This window comes from Sceloporus undulatus, chromosome 3 (genome assembly GCF_019175285.1).
Source record: "Sceloporus undulatus isolate JIND9_A2432 ecotype Alabama chromosome 3, SceUnd_v1.1, whole genome shotgun sequence".
NCBI classification, from domain to species: Eukaryota; Metazoa; Chordata; class Lepidosauria; order Squamata; family Phrynosomatidae; genus Sceloporus; species Sceloporus undulatus.
Window position 1 is genome coordinate 1,835,818 of NC_056524.1, and position 22,378 is coordinate 1,858,195.

General features: G+C 48.6%; 5 protein-coding genes across 10 annotated transcripts in view; 3 read left to right on the forward strand and 2 right to left on the reverse strand.

Annotated features, from left to right (window-relative positions):
• ARFIP2 (ADP ribosylation factor interacting protein 2) overlaps positions 1 to 1,341 on the reverse strand; it is a 10,522-nt gene extending 9,181 nt beyond the window's left edge. For 2 of the 6 annotated variants that reach the window (XM_042460265.1, XM_042460260.1), the window contains exon 1: positions 1,222 to 1,341. The gene's annotated coding sequence lies outside the window, so the exon portion shown is untranslated. Of the gene's footprint in view, positions 1 to 210; positions 873 to 1,221 lie in introns of those variants that run through there. The other 4 variants (XM_042460261.1, XM_042460262.1, XM_042460263.1 and 1 more) reach the window with 4 other exon arrangements.
• The window catches only part of FHIP1B (FHF complex subunit HOOK interacting protein 1B), a 620,510-nt gene that overhangs the window by 298,563 nt on the left and 299,569 nt on the right, over positions 1 to 22,378 (reverse strand). The window lies entirely within an intron of this gene.
• Positions 1 to 22,378, forward strand: part of CCKBR (cholecystokinin B receptor) — a 540,140-nt gene that overhangs the window by 205,380 nt on the left and 312,382 nt on the right.
• On the forward strand, positions 1,381 to 4,353 carry TIMM10B (translocase of inner mitochondrial membrane 10B). Its single transcript, XM_042456811.1, has 4 exons — positions 1,381 to 1,411; positions 2,827 to 2,870; positions 2,959 to 3,054; positions 3,841 to 4,353. Exons 1-4 carry the CDS (start codon positions 1,381 to 1,383, stop codon positions 4,006 to 4,008), a joined length of 339 nt encoding a protein of 112 aa, XP_042312745.1. The 3' UTR covers positions 4,009 to 4,353.
• The window catches only part of DNHD1 (dynein heavy chain domain 1), a 60,524-nt gene continuing 44,150 nt past the window's right edge, over positions 6,005 to 22,378 (forward strand). The window contains 12 exon segments of the mRNA XM_042460240.1: positions 6,005 to 6,064; positions 7,708 to 8,383; positions 8,491 to 8,700; positions 9,852 to 10,055; positions 10,178 to 10,288; positions 10,376 to 10,532; positions 11,373 to 11,624; positions 11,839 to 11,982; positions 12,140 to 12,230; positions 17,271 to 17,539; positions 18,019 to 18,262; positions 18,363 to 18,520. Of these exon segments, the coding sequence (XP_042316174.1) occupies positions 6,007 to 6,064; positions 7,708 to 8,383; positions 8,491 to 8,700; positions 9,852 to 10,055; positions 10,178 to 10,288; positions 10,376 to 10,532; positions 11,373 to 11,624; positions 11,839 to 11,982; positions 12,140 to 12,230; positions 17,271 to 17,539; positions 18,019 to 18,262; positions 18,363 to 18,520 (2,574 nt within the window). The 5' untranslated portion in view covers positions 6,005 to 6,006.

Consider the following 22,378-nt stretch of genomic DNA (forward strand, 5'->3'; position numbering starts at 1 on the left):
TTGAATGCTCTCAACATCAGGCCCTCTGTGAAATGCATGGTCTTAGAAGCTAAGCTCTTGGAAGCTAAGCAGGGCCAGCCCTGGTTAGCCCTTGGAGGGGAGGCCAACAGGGAATCCCTATTTCATAGGCAGGAGCTGTCCAAACCTCCTCTGAGGCAGGAATACGGAAGGCACACATACCGACACAATGGGCTTTAATACCATACTTACCAGGCACAAGATTCTCTGCCTGACCTTGGAAGCTATGCAGGGCCAGCCCTGGTTAGCCCTTGGAGGGGAGACCACCAAGGAACCCTGGGCTCCATTTCAGAGGAAGGAACTGTCCAAACCACCTCTGAGGATTCCTTGCCTGAAAACACCTGATGAATTTCATGGACGGTCTTAGAAGCTAAGATCTGGGAAGCTAAGCAGAGCCAGCCCTGGATAGCCCTCAGAGGGGAGGCCAACAGGGAATCCCTGCTTCAGAGGAAGGGACTTTCCAAACCACCTCGGAGGCAGAAATATGGAAGGCGCGCATACTTCCACAATGGGCTTGAATGCTCTCAACATCAGGCCCTCTGTGAAATGCATGGTCTTAGAAGCTAAGCTCTTGGAAGCTAAGCAGGGCCAGCCCTGGTTAGCCCTTGGAGGGGAGGCCAACAGGGAATCCCTATTTCATAGGCAGGAGCTGTCCAAACCTCCTCTGAGGCAGGAATACGGAAGGCACACATACCGACACAATGGGCTTTAATACCATACTTACCAGGCACAAGATTCTCTGCCTGACCTTGGAAGCTATGCAGGGCCAGCCCTGGTTAGCCCTTGGAGGGGAGACCACCAAGGAACCCTGGGCTCCATTTCAGAGGAAGGAACTGTCCAAACCACCTCTGAGGATTCCTTGCCTGAAAACACCTGATGAATTTCATGGAAGGTCTTAGAAGCTAAGATCTGGGAAGCTAAGCAGGGCCAGCCCTGGATAGCCCTCGGAGGGGAGGCCGACAGGGAGTCCCTGCTTCAGAGGAAGGGGAATGGAAGGCGCGCATGGCTGGGCAATGGGCTTCAAGGTTCTCATTCTCAGGCGCCACCTGGTTCCCCACCTGGCCTTGGAAGCTAAGCAGGGCCGGCCCTGGCTGGGTCTTGGAGGGGAGACCGGACCAGAGGCCCCGCCCCCAGGGGCCTCCTCCTCAGCCCCGAAGGAAGGAAGGAAGGAAGGAAGGAAGGAAGGAAGGAAGGGGGTCTCACCTGCCGGCTCCCGGTCCCGGAGGCTCCGGGCGTCGGATCCGCGGCGTTGGGCCCCGTCGGGAGGGACGGACCGGAAGCCACGTCACCCGCCGGGGCTCCAGGTGCCCAGAAAGAAGGGCCGGGCGGAAGTGGCGTCACCGCGCCGGAAGCGGAGCCGGCATGGCCGAAGCAGAGCAGCAGCAGCAGCAGCGTAAGCAGGAATGGAGAGAGAACAGGGAAGGAATGGCCCACTTTGAGGCCGTTTAACTGCCCTGGTCCAAATGCGGAGGATTCTGGGATTGTAGTTCCGCCAGACACTTAACCTTCTCTCTCTGAGAGAGCTCTGGCGCCACCGCAAACTACAAACCCCAGAATCCCACCGCATTTGAGCCAGGGCAGCCCAAGAGGTCTCCGACTGCATCGGTGTCTGTACTGAGGATGCAGCTATGGTCCAAAGCCCACTTTGAGGCCGCTTTCACTGCCCTGCGGCTCAGTGCTAGGGGATTCTGGGAACTGTAGTGTTTTCTGAGACATTCTCTGGTGCCACAACGAACTACAATTCCCAGGGTTCCCTAGGGGAGTTAAAAGGCTGAATGGCTCACAAAACTACAGTTCCCAGAGTTCCTTAGCATTGAGCCCCAATGGATTATTTCTGCAGTGTGTTTTGGTCTCTGCTGATGCTGCTTTAACTGCCTTGCCTCAGTGCCATGGGATTCTGGGATTTGTAGTTTGTGGTGGTTGCCAGAGCTTTTCTGACTGAGGGCGAAATGTCTCATGGAACTACAATTCCCAGGATCCTATGGTATGGAACCATGGCACTTAAATTAGATTATTTATGCAGTGCATATGCAGCCTCTCTCTCTCTCTCTCTGTCTTCATTTTCTGTCTTATCCAGATGATGTCTAAATTGTGAGTTTTCAGGGACACACTGGATTTTGTTCGGCTTGTTTTAGTATGTTTGAAATGTCTCACAGAACTACAGTTCCCAGGATTCCCTTGCTCTGAGCCATGGCAGTTAAAGCGATCTCAATCTGCGTTAATTTCTGCAGTGCGGGTGCAGCCTATGTACCAAAACACACTGTAGAAATAATCCAGATTGACACTGCTTCAACTACCAGAGGGAACCCTGGGAATTGTAGTTTGTTGTGGAACCAGAGCGCTCTCTGACAGTGAAGGTTGAATGGCTCACAAAACTAGTTCCCAGAACTCCCTAGCATTGAGGCAGGGCAGTTAAAGCTGTCTCAAACTGGATTATTTCTGCAGTGTGCTTTGGACATAAGGCTGCATCTGCACTGCGGGAATAATCCAGTTTGACAGTGTTTTAAGTGCAACAGCTCCATGGTATGGAATTCTAGGAACTGTAGTTTTATGAGCCCTTTAGCCTTTCCTGTCACAGAGCTCTGGTGCCTAAGCAAACTAAAAATCCCAGGATCCCATTGGAGATGAAGCTATGGCAGTTAAAATGGGGTCAAACTGCATTGTTTGTACAGTGCGGATGCAGCCTTATTTGTCCTTTCAAACTGATGTGTTTTCAGCTGATATCCTGTAGTTGTTAGTTGTCCCACCAACACAATGCCTAGCTCCAGGGAGAGAGGCGGGTAAGAAACTAATACTGTTATTATCCAGAGACATGGACTGGAAAACCAGTATGCAAAGGGATCGAGTTACAGGTTAGTCTCAAAGGTGCTACTAGATCCCTTTGCATGTTGTTGTTGTTGTGATTATTATCGTTGTTGTTATTATTACTATTCTCTTCAGCTCCGGGACTTCCTGCTGGTCTACAACCGGATGACTGAGCTCTGCTTCCAACGCTGCGTCTCCAACCTCAACTACCGGACGCTGGCCGTAGAGGAGGTGAGCAGCTGGCGGCTGGGGTCTTCCAGGATGACTCCTCCCACCTCCATCCCATAATGACAACAACAACAACAACAACATAATTATTTATTACACTCATCCCTCTGCATTTGCGGCTTTGAGTTTCGCGGATTTGATTATTATGTTCTCCCTAGGAATATCTAGGTCCTGCAGCACAACTCTGTGGTCAACTTAAACCAAAGGTCGCACCGAAGGGCCTAGAGATTGCTAGGGAGAACACTCCACTAGGCATTTGTAGCTCCTCCAGCACAATTCTATGATCAGTGATTGGCAGGTGTTGACCACCGAGTTGCACTGGAGGACCTAGAGATTCCTAGAGAGGTGTTCTCTCAGGTAAAGACATTTTTGTTATTTGCGGTTTTTCCACATTCACGGAGGTCCTGTGTCCCTAACCCCAGCAAATGTGGAGGGACAAGTGTATTAGAATCATAGAGTTGGAATACACAAATCAAAGCAACCCCGACAGATGGCCTTCCAGCCTCTGCTTAAAAACCTCCAACGAAGGAGACTCTACCACACCAATTATTGGTGATGTTATTATCATTATTATTATTATTGCTAATATTATTTCTTTCCCACCTCTCCCCACGGATCAAGGAGAGGAACAACAGCAATGAACAAATACACAAACTCAGTTAAAACACACATCAGTTAAAGTGCACATCGATTTAAAAGGACAAATAAGATATCCACCTATTAAAACAATCCGCATTTAAAATTCATTATTTGAAAACAATACCCACCCCATCTATCCCTCCCCAACAGGAGTCCTGCCTGGAGGGCTGCGCTGGGAAGCTGGTGCGTTCCAACCACCGCCTGATGGCCGCCTACGTCCGGCTCATGCCCACCCTTGTCCAGCGCCGCCTCGCCGACTATGAGGCCAGTCAAACTGGCCCAGAAAACAGCCCGCAGCCACCCGACCAGGCAAGCTGAGCCACCACAACGCTGCTACTGCTGCCAGCTGGGGCAGGGGTCGGTGCCAGGACAATGGCTGGGTGGTGGGGATGCCTGCCAGTGGAGCCCCATACAACCAGACTTGCCCGTTGGACACAAGAGGGCCAGTTGGGATGGAGGTCACTCTGCCCTGGAGCCACACAGAATGAGGACTTACTGTCTCCTTGCTGGTCTCCCACGTTGGCATGAAGGGGAATTGTTGGGACGCTCTGGTGGGGTGAGGTTGTGTATGTGCCTCCCTGCTGGTAAGGGAAATGGAGCCTCAGGAGGATGGAGGGGGCTTCATTGTCCCAGTACCAAAATTAAAACATCTATTTCCAGTAACAGTTTGCTGAGTGCAGAGAATCTTTGCTGGTAAGATCCGTTTGTAGAGAAGCTGTAAACCAGGGCTGAAGACTGGCAGGGGGCAAGTGGGGCGTGAGGGAGGTTTCAGTGACTGGCAGCTTTGCCAGCTGTGTGCCAACCCCCTGCTTGGTTTTGGCGCAATGGGTTCAAGAGCTGTCATCCCAGATGGATGGGAGGAGCAGGCTGTCGCCATCGAGACTGAACCAATTCCCAGCATTCTTTACCAATTCCTCCGTTTGGGATTTGCAGTCAAGCAGCATCTGGAGAAAGGCTACATGGTGCTCATGCCAGTCAGTCATCATAACTAAAAGACGGATCTATCGATTGTGTGCCCTGCGTTGTCCCAGTGTGGACCAGGGTGGCTCATATCGCACTGGAACAAAGCATAGCTAAAACCTCTTTAGAGAAATGTGTAACTGTTCTACAAGAAGCATTGAATGACAAAAGGTTAGAACGAAACCACAGTATAGTAGAAAGGTGCCAAAGTACAACACTCTCTTACAGAAGGCCCTTTGTTTGCTGGAGCGCTAAGAGGGCAAGGCCTGCCTGGGTGGTTTTTTTCACTCTTATTGGTTTTGAAATATATACACACAATTAAAAAACAAGAAAACATCAGCAACAACAAAAATATTGGAGAAACAATCTTAGACAAACACTTAAACACAATTCATTCTCCGGCTTCGGTGTTTTCTTAGAACCAGTCATGCGTTTTACGGATAGGCTTCCCATATCTCCAGGCATCCATTACCAACTGACTGTCAGATCAGATTTGTCACACACTGAAAGGTTTTCCCTCAGCCGTCTCCCTTTCGCTGGTCATTAAGTCGTTAATGATGTATCATTTTCTTGTTTCGTGTTAATATCTACAAATGGAAGCTTGTCCTTTATGTCCTCCTATTTGCATATTTAGTGACTACCTTTTTGTTTTTAAATCCTCACACTACCAATATTTGATCATGTATTTGATCTTAATTAATTATTCTGCTGGTTGACGGAGCAGGGCTGAGGGGATGAACCCGCCTGCTGTGCGAGGGAATGCCACAGCGGGAGAGGGGTCACAGGGCAGGATCGTGGGGTTGGAAGGGGCCCCGAGGGCCGTCCTGCCATGCAGGAACTCTCAGTCGAAGGCCTCCCTGTGACAGAGGGCCATCCAGCCTCTGCTTCAAAGCAGCCTCCGAAAGGGGCTCCAACACTCTCCAAGGCAGCATCTCTCAGTGGCAAGCAGCCCTTGCTGTCAGGAGGCGAACCTCTTTCCCTCCATTGGGTCCTGTTCTCTGGAGCTGCAGAAAAGAAGCTTGCTCCCTCCTGAACAGAAGAGGGCCATCATGTCACCCCCAGCCTTGCCTTCTCCACACATCCACAGCCCCTAAGCGGCCTCTCCTCCCTCCGAGGCTTTGATGGTGCCCGGACTAGAGTAGCCCCTGTTAACCTCAGCAGAGTCCAGGAATGTAGGGCATGTCCTGAAAAAGGAGGACGCCTGGTCATTCCTCCTGGACAGAGGGTGAGGGTTGGAGGGCGAGGCCGGAAGTCCCCCGCGCCGCTCTAGCCCCGCCTCCGGCCACAGAGAGGAGCTTCCGTTGGGCCTCCCTTAGCAACGCCCGCGCGGCCCTAGCAACGCGGCCCACTGCCGCCATGGAGCCGCCTCAGCAGCAGCCCGGCCCTCGCCCTGGCGCCGCTGCTGCCCAAGCGGGTAAAGCGAGAGGGCCTCTGAGCATGGGCAGAGGGCCCCGGGGGTGGGGGCTCCCTTTGGGCCCAGGACATGCCCTGCAGTCCAACCTTCTGACCAGGAGGCATTCCAACATGTCCTCCATCCAGAGTCCTCCTTTTCCAGGACATGCCCTCCTCTATTCTAATCTTCTGTCCAGAAGGAATTCCAACATGTCCTCCACCAGGGTGACCAGGTGTCCTCATTTTCCCGGACACAGCATCTTTCCTGCACAGGAGGGATCCTAAAATGTCCTCCAGTCAGTGACCAGGTGTCCTCCTTTTCCAGGACATGTCCTCCATTTCAGCCTCCTTTCCAGGAGGCATTCCAACGTGTCCTCCATCCAGGGTGACCAGATGCCCTCCTTTTCCCGGACACGTCATTCTAACCATTGGATGAGAACGTGGAACTTGCCTGAACTAAAAGAAAGGGCTTTTATGCCATCCAGACTGAATGCTCTCCCTCCCTGCAGCCGCTTTGGATAAATGCAGACCTGAAAAGGCCCCCTTCTCCAGGCCTGGCTCAGTTTGCCATCATGGTGTCCTACTTTATTGCCCTGCTTTTGATGCAAGGCATCAGAGCCTCACTTATAACTCCTCTGGCAGGCCAGATTACTGTGCTTGCTATTGACCATAATACATGGAAGTGACATGAAAACCTCTGCCCAGGAGGCACTCCGGGCGTCCTCCATTTTGAGCAGGACCAAGAGGCTTTTGCTCTTCCCCTTGTAAAGAATGAATAATGAAACGTTGATATATACCCCGCTTTTTGTAATAAAACAGCCAAAGCGGCTTACACGGATAAAAAGGGACCAGATGGAGCCTGCGGGTGCTTTTTCTCTGCCTGGGAGCAGCAGCAGAGGAGACTCGCACCCGGAGCTCAGGCTGGGCTTCTTTCTCGGAGGGGAAAAAAAGGCCGGCAAACTTTTTATAGGCCCTGGGCTGCTTGAAGCTGCAGTACAAATGTGGAAAGGGCTTTCCCCTTCATTTCGGCACCAAGGGCAAGTGAAAGGAAGAATTTCAAGGGAGATTTGGCCAAGGGTTTGTTTTTAAAAAGTACAGTAATGTTAAATATTTCTCTTTTCTCTCTAGGAATCTCTAGATATTCCGAGAGAGAACATTTTAATCAAATACGTGAAAACTCAAATCCACAAATATGGAGGGATGAGCGTATATTGCAAGCCAGTAAGGCGTTTTAATGAAGATCAATTCATCAGAAAAATATGGTTGAGTACATAAATAGAGAGGCAGCGTGGGCTAGTGGTCTGAGTGTTGGACTGGACTGCTACTCTAGAGACCAGGGTTCAATTGATGCCTCAGCCATGAAACCCACTGGGTGATCTTGGGCAAGTCACATTCTCTCAGCCTCAGGGGAAGGCAATGGCAAACCTCCACTGAACAAATCTTGCCAGGAAAGCCCCAGGATAGGTTCACCTTAGGGCCACCTTTGTGTTTATGAGAGGTTCTTGCATCACTCCTGAAGGAGCCATGCCTGGCGCCCTGAAGCACCTTACCCAGGCCATCTGCATGTGCTCAGATGCCCTCTTGCTGACTCGTCACCCTCCTGCTTCTGAGAGAGGCCCTTCCCAAAATATATGCCTCTCTTTTCTCTCTCTCTCTCTTCCTCAGCAGGGGTCCTACCATGGGAGGACGATGGTGGTGGAACCTGGGCATACTCCATCCGCCGGCGCCTGGCTGGGGAGCTCCAGGAGTTCGGGCACGCTGACCCCAAGCATGTGGATGACCTGGTGGCCGAGCTGGTGACCATCCTGTGTACTGTGATGCGGAAGAGCAGCCGGGGAGCCTGGCTGCGTCTGATGGAGGCCATGCGCCTGGCTGCCCCTTTCCGGCAGCTCCTCTCTGGGCGGGCAGAGCTGGCCCCTTACCTGGAGGGCCTCTACTACCAGGTCCACCTCAACCAGGCCTTAGTCTCAGACTTGGATGTCCTGGGCACTGTGGGACAGACCTTCCCTGAGGACTGCTCTATGCTGTGGGCCCCTCCGAGGGCCGCCTGCCTCCGGGATCCTGCAGAACCCACCAAGATTCTGCCGCTGAACCAAGAGCCCATTTTTGCAGGCCTGCCCTGTCCTTTTGCCACTGACTGGGCCATGCCCGGGATTTCTGGCATATGGGAATCAGACCCTGTGTCCGTCCAGGAGCTACAGAGACATGTGGGGCCGGTTGGGAGTGAGGTGGCCCGAGAAGAGACTGCTGGAGCAGGCAGCCTTTCCCTCATGGCTCTGACACTGGCCACAGAGGTGCCAACCCATTTCCCCTGCATGGAAGAACCCACTGCTGCTACAGAGTAAGGGCCCAGAGAGATCTGGCAGGGATGCTCCTTGGTCCTCCCCTGACAGAATGGGTCCCTTGCTGACCACCCCTTGCTCTTTCTCTTCCCTGCTGCTGCTGCAGACCTTCTTTGCAGCCTGGCCAAAAAGCCTCAGGAGCGGCCCTGTTGCCGGAGGAGAAGGTGGTGATGGAGGCAATTCCAGGTGGACAGGTGGCACCTGGCAAGGAACCGCCCATGACTGGTCTCCAAGCAGCTGAGGTGTTTGCCAGGAACCGCCATTTAGGGAGGATTAAATTTCTATACCTCAACATCGCTCCCAACCGGCATTTCAGGTAGCCCCATTGCCTACCTTGGCTGCGGTTCCCCCATTTGCTTGGACCCTTGTAGCACTCGTTGTTGCATAGGAGGCAGAGGAGTGGGGTACCTTTTTTTCTCAATCCTGAGCCTTCCTCGATAAGGGGCTTCTCCCCCTAGTTGACAGAAGGCACAAGGAACACTTCCATGTTTTCCTCTCCAGAGGATATTCCCTGGGGAGGAAAAGTGGCGGCGGGGGGGAGGCAGGTGGAAGATGGTGTGGCCTGGAGCCCTGTTGGGATTTGGGGAGCAGGCAGACAGTGGTAGAAGGACAGCCTCCCTTGCTGCCGCCCTCCACCCCTCTGGCTCTGCTTTGTCCCCCAGAGAAGCAGCCTCTTCAGTCAGCCATGGCCTCTGCCTGCTGGGATTCAGCAGGCAGGTGGTCATGCAGACAGAGCTTGGGGTTGACTTTCTTCTTCCTACAGTTGCAGATGGTTTTTTACATTAATTTATTTTTTTCATTTATTTTATTTATATCCCACTCTTTAGAAACGCTCTAAGAACAGCTTATAAATTGTTGATTTGACAGTTTCATCCTTCAGGCTTACAATCTAAAAAGATATGACACGAAAGGAGAAGGGAATGGCAGTGGGGAAGAGATCAAGGCCAGCAGATACTGCCAGTTTTTGCTCTCCCTCCAAGGCCAAGGGAGGGCAGTTGGAGTGGAGAGAGGGCCTTTCATCTGCCTTGGGGCTAGGCATGGAGGAGCTGTGCCTGCCTCTTCTCTTCCTCCAAGGCTAGGAGAAAGGCAGTTGAGATGGAGGGAGGGCCTTTCATCTCCTGCTGGGCTAGGCATGATGAAGCCATGCCTGCCTCTTCTTTCTGTCTGGAGCCAGGGCGATGGCAGTTGAAATGGAGGGAGGGCCTTTCATTTGTCTCTGGGATAGGCATGGTAGAGTTGTGCCTGCCTATTCCTCCAAGGCCAGGAAGATGACATGGTTCATGGTTCGCTTGTGTGGCCAGCCTGCCTTTGGAGAGTGACAGGATGAGGTCCTTATGCTAGATAGTAGGGAGTCTGTCCAGAAGAAGGAAGGAAGACCGAGGAAGAGGATGGATGCCCTGGGAAGAGGACGGGATGCCCTTGCTCTTTCAGAGGTCTTGCCTTTCCTTCTCACCTCCCTCTTTGTAGGCCTTATGACCTGGTGGCTGTTCCCAAGCACCTGATCAATCCCCAGCACTATGTCTTCTCACCATACGGGATATTGTATGTGCACCCCAAGGAGGCCTCCGAGGCGTTCTCCCTGGGTGACTGGCATCGGGAGGCTGTGCTGTGGCAACTGATGCAGTTCATACCCTTTTTCCGGCTTTTCTTGGTCCGCAAAGCCTTTGTCCGGTAAGGGGTAGGGAGGGGGAAGGAAGGTTGCCTGGTGGCATCCTGGTGACTTGCCTGGTATGGCTGTGGTGTTGGGTGGCTCAGCTTGACCATCTGCTGTTTTTCACTGATGTCTCTCCCAGATGGTGCTTCAATGTCAAACACTTGCAGCGACTGAAACGGAGGGAGAAGCTGCGTCTTCAGCTGCTCCAGGCAGTGCCACACTTTGGGGCAGCTCTTCTTCAGATTTCCAGGTGAGGAGGCCTGAGGCCTGTCTTTGATCCTCCTGTTGCCTTCATTGCTCTCCATAGCCCTGGCTGCCATTTCTGTCTCCCTGGCAGACTGTTGCAGGAGCTGCAATCTGTCCACTGGCTGCCCATAAATAAGGCCAAGTGCTACACCTTTCCTGACCTCAAACGGAGCCTGGCTCAGGAGAAGAGCAATGCACAAAGCTTGCTCAGCCGCTTCCTTATCCTCTGCTCTTCCATCTTGGAGCTGGTAAGTGCCAGAATGTAGTAGATTACAATTATAGCAGGACAACAGCATCTTTGGTAGAGACGTATCACAATGTTGTGTTTCTCCCATGGTTGCCTTGCATTTTGATTGTGATTGCTTCACATTTTCTCATTGATGGGGAAAACCTATTAATGGCTGCCATATCTCTCCTATTCCACTATTGTTTGTAGTGCAAACATTTCATTCGACTGCATGTGCGATATTATGGCAACCATGCGGTGTGACAGCATGGTTTTATTCTCCCCTTCGCTATCCCCAAGAAGAGAGAGGTCACTACAGGGAAATGGAGCCAGGGTTCCTTGTTGCCTTCTAGGGTAATTGAAAGCTTCCTCTCTCTCTCTTGGAATGCGTTCAGAGAGAGAGAGAGAGAGAGAGGGAGAGTTTATTGGTCAGTCCACTTGAAACGCATACTTGATTTGGTGAGGATACTCCAGAGAAGAGGAAAGAAAGACTTCTGTCCTCTGTTCTCTCAGGCTCTCCCTCTTCATCTCTGTATGAGCTACTATGGGGCTCATGTGAGGAGCCAGTTTCTTACAGACCTTATGAGGGAAATGGGCAGTATCTAGGTGTATGCATGTCTTTGGAGCAGGGGGATGTTTCTTGAGATGGAACTGTGCAGGGAGGACTATTTGCAGGGGTGAGTTGGTAGGGCCTCCCATACAGAGCAGCACCGGTTTTCCCATGCCATTGGTCTTGGAGAGATGTTTTCTGCTTGCATTCTTGGGCTTTTGGAGCACAAGGGGGGCAGAAATGGCAGGTAGAATAGTCATATAGCAACAAAGAGACACTATGGTGTCACTGTTGTGTCTGTTTCCCTGACAGGTGCGGGATGACACATACAAAATGGTCCATGGGATGCAAATGAAAGTGCAGAATTATAAACTGTACCTCCTCAAGGAGTCACTCTACTACCAGCGGATGCAGTATGAGGGGCTGCAGCGCCGCTTGCGGGAGGCTGAATCTTGGTTAGGGCGGCTGGGCATACTGGCTCTTCTGGTCAACTTCCTCATCTGCCAGACTTTGGTGTCTGCAATCCAAGAGGATTCCATGGCCTTTGTCCATCACACCATGAAGGTCCTGGGCCTCTGGAGCGAAGTGCCTGTTTTCCCTTGGGGTGCAACTTGAGTGGGGCTGGGGGCAGAGGTCATACTCCCACAGAGGCTGCCTTGGCACAAGCCCATCTTTGCTCTGTGTTGGCAGAGTCTGCATTGGCCCTGGCTGTGTCCAGGACTCTCCCTCCCTCAAAGTGCTTGTGTTTTCACCGGCCCTTGGGCCTCTTCCCTTGCAGGCCGATGGCACTGCTCGAAAAGCGGTCCTCCGGGTGCACCTGGTGTTCAGTGAAGACAGCCAGCTGGTGCTCTTCCCCTCCAACCAGGAGCTGGAGGACTGCCTCTTGGGGGCAGTGAATGTGGTGATAGAGTCAGTCCTGCAGGTAGGTAGGTAGGTGTTTGGTCAGCACCACAGGATAAAGGCTTTCTTCCTCCCCTCAGTGCCTTGCACTTGCATATGGTCCTGCTGACTGAGGGAGATTCCCAACTGAGTCGGCAGAGCCTGTCTGAAGCTTACCTGCAGTTTTCCGTTTCCTTCAGACAACCCGGATCCAAATGGAGGGGCCAGAGAGCAAGGGGAGCCTAAACACCACAGCGTCCGTCACCAAGCACCAACCAGTCCAATCAAGTGGTGAGCCAAGAAAGAGCAGCAAGAACGGCTGTGGCCTGGTGGATCTCTCCTTCCCCAGCACACATGCCCCACCTCCAGCAGCTACTCAGTCTCTTTTTGCTAACATGTGTTCTGGGTGCCACTTTGCAAAAAGCAACCAGGATACATATGTAGGAGTTTGTCAGGTGGAGAGGGGCAGGAATGTACAGAACAGAGCCTCTTCAGAAGTGGTGCCAAACCTGTGACTTTTGGAAGGCTTCAAAACCACTCAGGGTGAGGGGGTTTCTCAGCAGACAATGGATCATTAATTAAATGGACACCCTGAAGCCTTGCCATTCAACAACTGAACAATACACAGATTAACATGAAAATTGTTTCCACTCAACCAACAGTATACAGTAGTATATAATCCACTCTCTTCCATGCCAGCATTCTCTGAAGATACCAGCCACAGCCGCTGGTGAAATGTCAGGAAAAACTCTTCTAGAACAAGGCCTCATAGCCCCCAAACCCCGCAAAAAACCACTGTGCCTTTTTTTCTCCTTTCTCTACCAGGATGGTCTGTCCGTTCTTCATGAGAGTCTGTGAGGTTTGGGGATTGTCCATTGCTTTGGTTGTATGTGGTGCCTTTGCTTGTTTAATTGGCATCCTTTGCTGTTGTTTCTTTATTCTCTGGTTGGTGCAAGGAGGAATCCAAACAATGGGTTAAACCTCTACCTCCTCTGGATGCTCCTTCCAGTTTTCTTCCCTGCCTTGTCCAGAACTGGGCTGTCTCTGGGAGCTGGGGCTCCAATTGCCTTTTTTAATTATTATTATTATTATGTTATTATTAAGTTTTAAAATTTTGTATTTAAAAAGTCAACACATAAACCAATCATATACCCAAGACAACATTTAACATACATCAAACATACTACATATCCCACAGTAAAATCATTAAACATAATGAAACATCTACCATTCTTCATTCACTACTTCCTATCTGCAAGTCTGAATTTTATTCCTATCTAATTTGTTTTTTGATTATCTGTTACTGTACTAAATTGTACAAAAACATTCTATCCTTGTTTTTACCTATAGTTTTCTTTGGAGTCCTAACTTAAATTGTAAGAATATTCACATAGATTCACTTTAATCAAACTAAACATCATTGAATTTCATTACCTTAAAGTATAATCATGTGGTCGCTAACTCCATTAATTCAAGTTAATTCAGACTAATCTAATTATATCCCTGGAGAACTGACTTCCCCCCAGTTCTTCTGAAAGTATTCTGTTATCTCCCAATCTTCGTTTTACAGGTTCGAGGGCTCATTTCTAATTCCTCTTGATAATTGATCTATTTCCAGAATATCCAGGGGCTTAAGTGTCCATTCTTCCATTGTGGGTATTTCTTTTGTTTTCCACTTCTTGGCGTAAACTATTCTCGCAGCTGACAACATATAAAATAATATTTGGCCATTTCCCCCCCCCAAAGTTTCCCTATTATGTTAAGTAAAAAAAATTTAAGAGGTACTTTTATAACCTTCTTAATTAAAAAAAAATTGTTTCCAAAATTTCACAGCTTTTTCACAGGTCCACCACTTATAAATAATAATAAATAAATAACCACGTATGGCAGATGGACCCCTCTCTTTCCCACACTTCCAACACAGATTACTGCAATTGTTATAAATCTTACTCATTCTATCAGGGGTTAAGTAAAACCAATCAAAAACTTTGTAATAGTTCTTGATGTTTTGACTGCAAGTATAGTTTAACCTCCTTTTCCAAGTTGATGCCCATTGATCCAAATCAATTGTGAAACCATAGAATCATAGAATCATAGAGTTGGAAGAGACTGCAAGGGCCATCCAGTCCAACCCCATTCTGCCATGCAGGAAATCCAGATCAAAGCATCCCCGACAGATGGCCATCCAGCCTCCGTTTGAAGACCTCCAAGGAGGGAGACTCCACTACACTCCGAGGAAGTGTGTTCCACTGCCGAACAGCCCTTACTGTCAGGAAGTTCCTCCTAATGTTCAGGTGGAATCTCTTTTCCTGCAGCTTGCATCCATTGTTCCGGGTCCTGTTCTCTGGAGCAGCAGAAAACAAGCTTGCTCCCTCTTCAATATGACATCCCTTCAAATATTTAAATAGGGCTATCATATCACCTCTTAACCTTCTCTTCTCCAGGCTAAACATCCCCAGCTCCCTGAGTCGTTCCTCATAGGGCAAGGTTTCCAGACCTTTCACCATTTTAGTCGCCCTCCTCTGGACACGCTCCAGTTTCTCAATGTCCTTTTTGAATTGTGGTGCCCAGAACTGGACACAATATTCCAGGTGGGGCCTGACCAGAGCAGAATACAGTGGCACTATTACTTCTCTTGATCTAGACACTATACTTTTATTGATGCAGCCTAAAATCGCATTGGCCTTGTTAGCTGCCGCATCGCACTGTTGACTCATGTTCAACTTGTGGTCTACTTGGACTCCTAGATCCCTTTCACATGTTGTCTCCTTAAGCCAGGTGTCCCCCATAATCCTATATCTGTGCATTTCATTTTTTCGCCCTAAGTGCAGTACTTTACATTTCTCCCTGTTGAAGTTCATTCTGTTAGCTGTGGCCCAGCTTTCTAGTCTATTCAGGTCATTTTGAATCTTGATCCTGTCCTCTGGGGTATTAGTTATTCCCCCTAATTTGGTATCATCTACAAATTTGATAAGTCTGCTCCCAATTCTGTCATCCAGGTCATTGATAAAGATGTTGAACAGTACTGGACCCAGGACAGAGCCCTGTGGGACCCCACTGGTCACTTCTCTCCAGGATGAAAAGGAGCCATTGCTGAGCACCCTTTGGGTTTGGCCGGTCAACCAGTTACAAATCCATGTAACAGTTACCTTGTCTAGTCCACATTTTACAAGCTTGTTTGCAAGAATGTCATGGGGAACCTTGTCAAAGGCCTTACTGAAATCAAGATCTACTATATCCACAGCATTCCCTTCATCTACCAAGATGGTCATTTTATCAAAGAAAGAGATTAGGTTTGTCTGGCATGACTTCTTTCTCTGAAACCCATGTTGACTTTTTGTGATTATGGCATTGCCTTCTAGATGTTCACAGACTCTCTGTTTAACGCTCTGCTCCAGAATCTTTCCTGGGATTGATGTCAGACTAACTGGCTGATAATTGTTTGGATCCTCTTTCTTCCCCTTTTTGAAGATGGGGACGTTTGCCCTCCTCCAGTCTGCTTGGACTTCTCCTGTTCTCCAGGAGTTTGCAAATATGATTGCCAATGGTTCCAATATTACATTTTCTGGGACCATTTAATCATGTTTTCTTTGACAGTTTCCTCTTGCTTATTTTTATGCTGCTCATGTCTTTCCTTCCAGATTCTATTTCTGTTTGTTTTAATCCAAAACCCTTCTGTCCCATCTTTATATTTTTATTCTTCTTAATGAGATTGGTAGGGATGATAATATCTCTGTCTGTAAAACAGAAGAAGAGAAAAGCCTTCTTTAGCTTCTTACAAATCAGATATCAACCACAGAAGTATGTTTGCCATCCTGTATAGTTCAGCAGCATCTGCACAAAGGAACATTTGTGGAATCAAATGGAAGGGACCATAAGGACCATCTATTCCAACTCCATACCAAGAGGTGATAAATAAATAATAAAAATAAAAATAAAAACTATTTTTATACCGCCCTTCCGAAGATCAGGGCGGTTTACAACATATTAAAACATTAAAACACATCATATACATCATAAACAACAAGGTTAAAACATGCCTTAGAATCATAGAATTGGAAGAAACCCCAAGGGCCATCCAGTCCAACCCCCTTCTGCCATGCAAAAACTCTCATTCAAAGCATCCCCAACATATGGCCATCCGGCTTCTGTTTAAAGACCTCCAAAGAAGGAGACCCCACCATTCTCCGAGAGAGTGTGTTCCACTGTTGAACAGCTCTTACTGTCGGGAAGTTCCTCCTAATGTTAAGCTGGAGTCCTGTAGCCTAGACTTCTCTGCAGTGTCAAAGGGGACCCAGTAGCTCTTAGTTTCCATTTCTATTTTTTGACTTGAGATTGTGTTGTTGTTAACTGCCTCCTCAACCACTCTGTTCAGGTGCTGCAGGCTCAGGGCAGTCCCTCCATCTGGGATGTGGTCTTCCTGTCTGCCTACTGCCTTCCACCTTGCCTAGCATTCTTGTTTTTTCTAGTGAGTTTCCTCATGGTGTGGCTGAAGTACTACAACCTCTGATTGGTAAAGTTTGCTTCCAGGGTGAGCTCCGGCTTGATTTGTTCTAGGACTGATTTGTTTGTCTTTTTGGCTGTCCATAGTATCCTCAGCACTCTTCTCCAGCACCATATCTCAAATGAGTTGATTTTTGTCAGCCTTCTTCACTATCCAGCTCTCACATCTGTGCGTAGTGATGGGAAGTACAATGGCTTGGACGATCCTATGTTTGTTATTCGGTTTAATATCTTTGCACCTTACAGTCTTGTCTAGTTCTTTTATAAGTGTCCATCCCAGACCTGATCTTCTGATTTCTTGATTGCAGACTCTGTTCTGATCAATGATTGATCCAACTCTGAAGATGCCAGCCACAGGAAGAAAATCTTCTAGAACATGGCCACATAGCCCAAAAAACCCACAAAAAAACTCTGCTTTAATTGTTTGCAAGAAACCATTTCTCCCTCTTTCTGCCGAAAGAGTTGTGGTTCTGGCAGATGTTTAGTTCTGTTTTTTTTCTTTCCTGTTTGTACATCTTTGGGATTTGTCTTCTAAGTCATTAATCCTTTAGTATGGCCATGAAAAGCTTTAGGATAACTGCATCAACCTAGAATGGCCCTTAATGGTTTATCGCGTATGTGGAACAACTGCTAAGATCTCAGTTGAAGAGTTTAATGGTCATGTTAGCATGTATAGAAGAAAATGGCCTGTTTATTATACTTGTTTATTATGGGTTTTAATTTGGATTCTTTTGCTAACTGCCTTGTGAATATACAAGTGGCAAGGGCAAGATCTGCACTGTGGAAGAAGCAGTCTGGTAAGGGGGTTTGTCCTCTGCTCTCTTGCAGCTCTGTCCCTGTGTGGCCGGAGCCACAGCACTCTCCAGCCCTTCTCCATAGCTGCCGAGTCGCTTGAAAGGTTGCCCACGGCCATCTTGTGTGGGGAGGAACCCCAGCTGGTACATCGGCTGGACTTAAAGGCTTTTGGGGGCCTAGAGGTGGTTGGCCACCGCCTGAGGGGCGAGTATCCTTTGCTGTCCCGTGAGCAACTGGAGAAGGACTTGCACTCAGATGGCATCATACGGGAGGCCCTGGCAACTCAGCAGGCTCTGCTCAAGGTGATGCCCTCTTGGAAGTCTGAGGCCCCTGAGGCAGAAAGTTTCAGGGAATAGTCAGGCATCTTCCCCCAGGCTCCAAACCAGTCATGCTATGGGGCACAGTTTACTTGTGTGGGAGCTTGAGCCCTTACTTGCTTGGCACCAGGCCATCTCTGGCATTCTTGTCTCTGTGCTACTGGTAGGATCCACAGAGGGTACAAAGAGAGTGGACCAGCAGTGCAGAGGAGCGTAGGTTGGTGCTGTCAAGGGACCTGATTTGCCTCAAGGATGGGGCTGGCCAGCACAAGGGTGTGCTGCCTGCAAATGATGCAATTGATCACCAAGACCATTTGTAGAAGTGATGCAACTGGATCCATCTCTGCGAGTAGAGAATAGGGTGCAGATCTCCAAAGCATCCTGTCTCTTAGGCCAGGGCTTCTGGGTCAGAAAATATTACCCTGCACTGGCCTGATGACTCTCCCTTCCCATCCCGTCCACAGGTTGCATTGAGCGAGACCCAGCTGCTGTGTCGGGAGTACTCCTGGCTCAGCCAGATCTACGACTTTGTTCACAGCTGGGGTGCCAGCCAGATAGAAAGCATGAAAGGCTGGCCAGCGGAGGAGTATGTGAACCAGATCTTGAAGCTGCGTGCGTGGGTGACCCAGGTAGAGAATGTCCCACGTATGGTCATCACATATAACCGCCTCCTCTTTGTGGACTGCAGTGGCATTCATCAGGACATCCGTAAGCTCCAGCAGGGCATATGGGAGGTCAGTTGGGTGCTCATAGTGTTGTTGCTGACTCCAATGGTGTTGAAACCTCCTCAATGCCTCTCTCGTCATAGTGCCCCTGCTAGATTCCATCAACAAGGACATTTTGTCGCTCCTGCTGAGCGAGACCACAGAACGCAGTGAGGTCTTCATTGCAGAGTTGGCTGCTGTGCTGCAGCTGTACATGAACGTGGGCAGTGACATCTTGACCATTGCCAAGTGCTCCCAGAAGGTAAGCTGGCATCGCAAATGGGTTTTACAGAGCTAATGATCACCGAAAAATAGAATCATAGAGTTGGAAGAGACCACAAGGGCCATCCAGTCCAACCCCCTGCCATGCAGGAAATCCAAATCAAAGCATCCCTGACAGATCCAGCCTCTGCTTAAAGACCTCCAAGGACGGAGACTCCACTACACTCTGGGGGAGTTTGTTCCACTGTCGAACAGCCCTTACTGTCAGGAAGTTCCTCCTAATGTTGAGCTGGAATCTCTTTTCCTGGAGCTTGCATCCATTGTTCCGGGTCCTGTTCTCTGGAACAGCAGAAAACAAGCTTGCTCCCTCCTCAATATGATACCCCTTCAAATATTTCAACAGGGCTATCATATCACCTCTTAACCTTCTCTTCTCCAGGCTAAACATCCCCAGCTCCCTAAGTCTTTCCTCATAAGACATGGTTTCCAGACCCTTCACCATTTTAGTTGCCCTCCTTTGGACCCATGGCTCCAGTTTCTCAACATCCTTTTTGAATTGTGGTGCCCAGAACTGGACACAATATTCCAGGTGGGGCCTTACTAAAGCAGAATACAGTGGCACTATTATTTCTCTTGATCTAGACACTATACTTCTGTAGATGCAGCCTAAAATTGCATTGACCTTTTTAGCTGCAGCATTGCACTGTTCACTCATGTTCAACTTGTGGTCTACTTGGACTCCTAGATCCCTTTCACATGTTGTCTCCTTAAGCCAGGTGTCCCCCATAATCCTATATCTGTGCATTTCATTTTTTTGCCCTAAGTGTAGTACCTTACATTTCTCCCTGTTGAAGTTCATTTTGTCAGCTTTGGCCCAGCTTTCTAGTCTATTCAGGTCATTTTGAATCTTGATCCTGTCCTCTGGAGTATTAGCTATTCCTCCTAATTTGGTGTCATCTGCAAATTTGATAAGTATGCTCCCAATTCTGTCATCCAGGTCATTGATAAAGATGTTGAATAACACTGGCCCCAGGACAGAGCCCTGTGGGACCCCACTCTCCAGGATGAAAAGGAGTGGCAGTGTCGTCCCCAGTTGAACAGTTCTTACCCTCAGGAAGTTCTTCTTAATATTTAGCTGGGATCCCCTTTCCTTTAGCTTGAATCCATTGTTCCATGTAGTCTCTGCAGCAGCAGAAAACAAGCTTGCTCCATCCTCAATATGACATGCCTTCAAATATTTAAACATGGCCTGTCATGGTACTTCTTAGCCTTCTCTTCTGCAGGCTAAACATACTCAGCTCCCTAAAATATAGGTAAAGAAATAATTAAATAATAGAATCAAAGAAACCTAGAGTTAGATGAGACCCCAAGGGCCATCCAGTCTGGTCCCATTCTGCCATGCAAGAAGGCTCCAGATAGATGGCCATGTAGCCTTTGCTTAAAAGCCTCCAAAGAAGGAGACTCCACCACTACTTTAGGGAATGTGCTCTGTCTTATTATGGCCTACTTGTGAGCCTCTTCAGTGTGGATGAAATCGTGTAAAAGCCAAGTTCACCATCATGTGAATGAGGATGTGTTTATGTGTGTACACACATACATATGTAGGTACATAAAGCTCTGCAGTGTATTTCTGATCTCAGCAGCTTAGTAGCAGTTCATCTCAGAGAGCTGCATCTGCCTGTTGTGGTGGTGGCCAGGCTGGATGGAGATTATGGGAGTTGTAGTCAACCTACTTGGAGGATACCAGGCTGGCAAGGGTTAGAAATTTTTTGTAAGTATGGGTCCTGATCACTCTGCAAGCTCTGGGCCGGCTACAGAAAGTTCACTTGCACTCTCCTCTTGATGGTCCAGTTGCCCCCCCCCATAGACTCTGGAGGCAACACTTGTGTCCTGTCTGGCCAGGACTGGGGGTGGTGGGAATGTCCTACATGGTCCCTGTCATGCCTGCTGAGAGACCAGCCCGCATCTTCCCACTTGTGTAGACTCTGCTTATTCATTAATAGTATTACTAACTAATGATCAGCCAACTTGGAGCTCATAGAATCATAGAATCATAGAATCATAGAGTTGGAAGAGACTGCAAGGGCCATCCAGTCCAACCCCCTGCCATGCAGGAAATCACAATCAAAGCATCCCCGACAGATGGCCATGCAGCCTCTGCTTAAAGGCCTCGAAGGAGGGAGACTCCACTACACTCCGGGGGAGTTTGTTCCACTGTCGAACAGCCCTTACTGTCAGGAAATTCCTCCTAATGTTGAGGTGGAATCTCTTTTCCTGCAGCTTGCATCCATTGCTCCGGATCCTAGTCTCTGGAGCAGCAGAAAACAAGCTACAAGTTACAAATCCACTTAACAGCTGCCTTGTCTAGCCCACATTTTACAAGCTTGTTTGCAAGAATGTCATGGGGAACCTTGTCAAAGGCCTTACTGAAATCAAGATATACTATATCCACAGCATTCCCTTCATCTACCTAGCTGGTAATTTTATCAAAGAAAGAGATCAGATTAGTCTGGCATGACTTGTTTCTCTGAAACCCATGTTGACTTTTTGTGATTATGGCATTGCCTTCTAGATGTTCACAGACTCTCTGTTTAATGATCTGCTCCAGAATCTTTCCTAGAACTGATGTCAGACTAACTGGACGATAATTGTTGGGATCCTCTTTCTTCCCCTTTTTGAAGATGGGGACAACGTTTGCCCTCCTCCAGTCGGCTGGGATCTCTCCTGTTCTCCAGGAGTTCTCAAAGATTATTGCCAATGGCTCCGATATTACATTTGCCAGTTCTTTTAGTACCCTTGGATGTAGCTCATCTGGTCCTGGAGACTTAAATTCATTTAGATTAACAAGGTATTCCTCTACTATCTCTTTACTTATTCTGTGCTGAAATTCCCCTATTCTGTCCTCTGCTCCATTATCCTCAGGTTGAGCCCCTTTGCCTTTTCTGAGAAGACGGAGGCAAAGAAGGTCTTGAGTAATTCTGCCTTTTCTCTGTCTTCTGTTAACATTTTGCCATCCTCTCGATGCAGTGAACCTACCGTTTCCTTCTTCTTCCTTTTGCTGCGGACATATCCAAAAAAGCCCTTTTTATTGTTCTTAACCTCTCTAGCAAGCCTGAGTTCATTCTGCGCTTTAGCTTTTCTGACCTTATCTCTACACATGCTTGCTATTTCTTTGAATTCCTCTTTGGTGATTTCCCCCTTTTTCCATTTCTTATACATCTTCCGTTTCAAACTTAGCTCGGTTGAAAGTTCCTTTGTCATCCATCCTGGTTTCTTGAGACTTCTCCCATTTTTCTTTCTCACTGGAACTGTTTTAATTTGTGCCTTCAGTATCTCCCTTTTAAGAAACTCCCATCCATCCTGAACTCCCTTCTCTTTTAGTATTCCTGACCATGCGATCACCCTCAATACTTCTCTAAGTTTACTGAAATCCGCTCTCCTAAAGTCTAGAATATGTGTCTGACTCTGCCTGGCTTCTCCTTTCCATTGCATAACAAACTCCAGGAGAACATGGTCACTTCCACCTAAGGATCCCACCACTTGCACTTCATTAACCAAGTCATCCTTGTTGGTTAGGATCAGATCTAAAATAGCTGATCCCCTTGTTGCCTCTTCCACCTTTTGGACCATGAAATTGTCTCCAAGGCAAGTGAGGAATTTACTAGACCTTGAGGATCTGGCTGAGTTTGACTTCCAACAAATATCAGGGTAGTTGAAGTCACCCATCACTACTACATCTCTCCTTTCTGAGTGTGTGGTCATCTGTTCTAGAAAGACATCATCCAATTCCTCCATCTGACTTGGGGGTCTGTAGTAGACTCCCACCAGAACATCCATGTTGTTTCCCTCCCCTTTGATTCTTATCCAGATGCTCTCCACCTGGCTTCCAGGACTGATG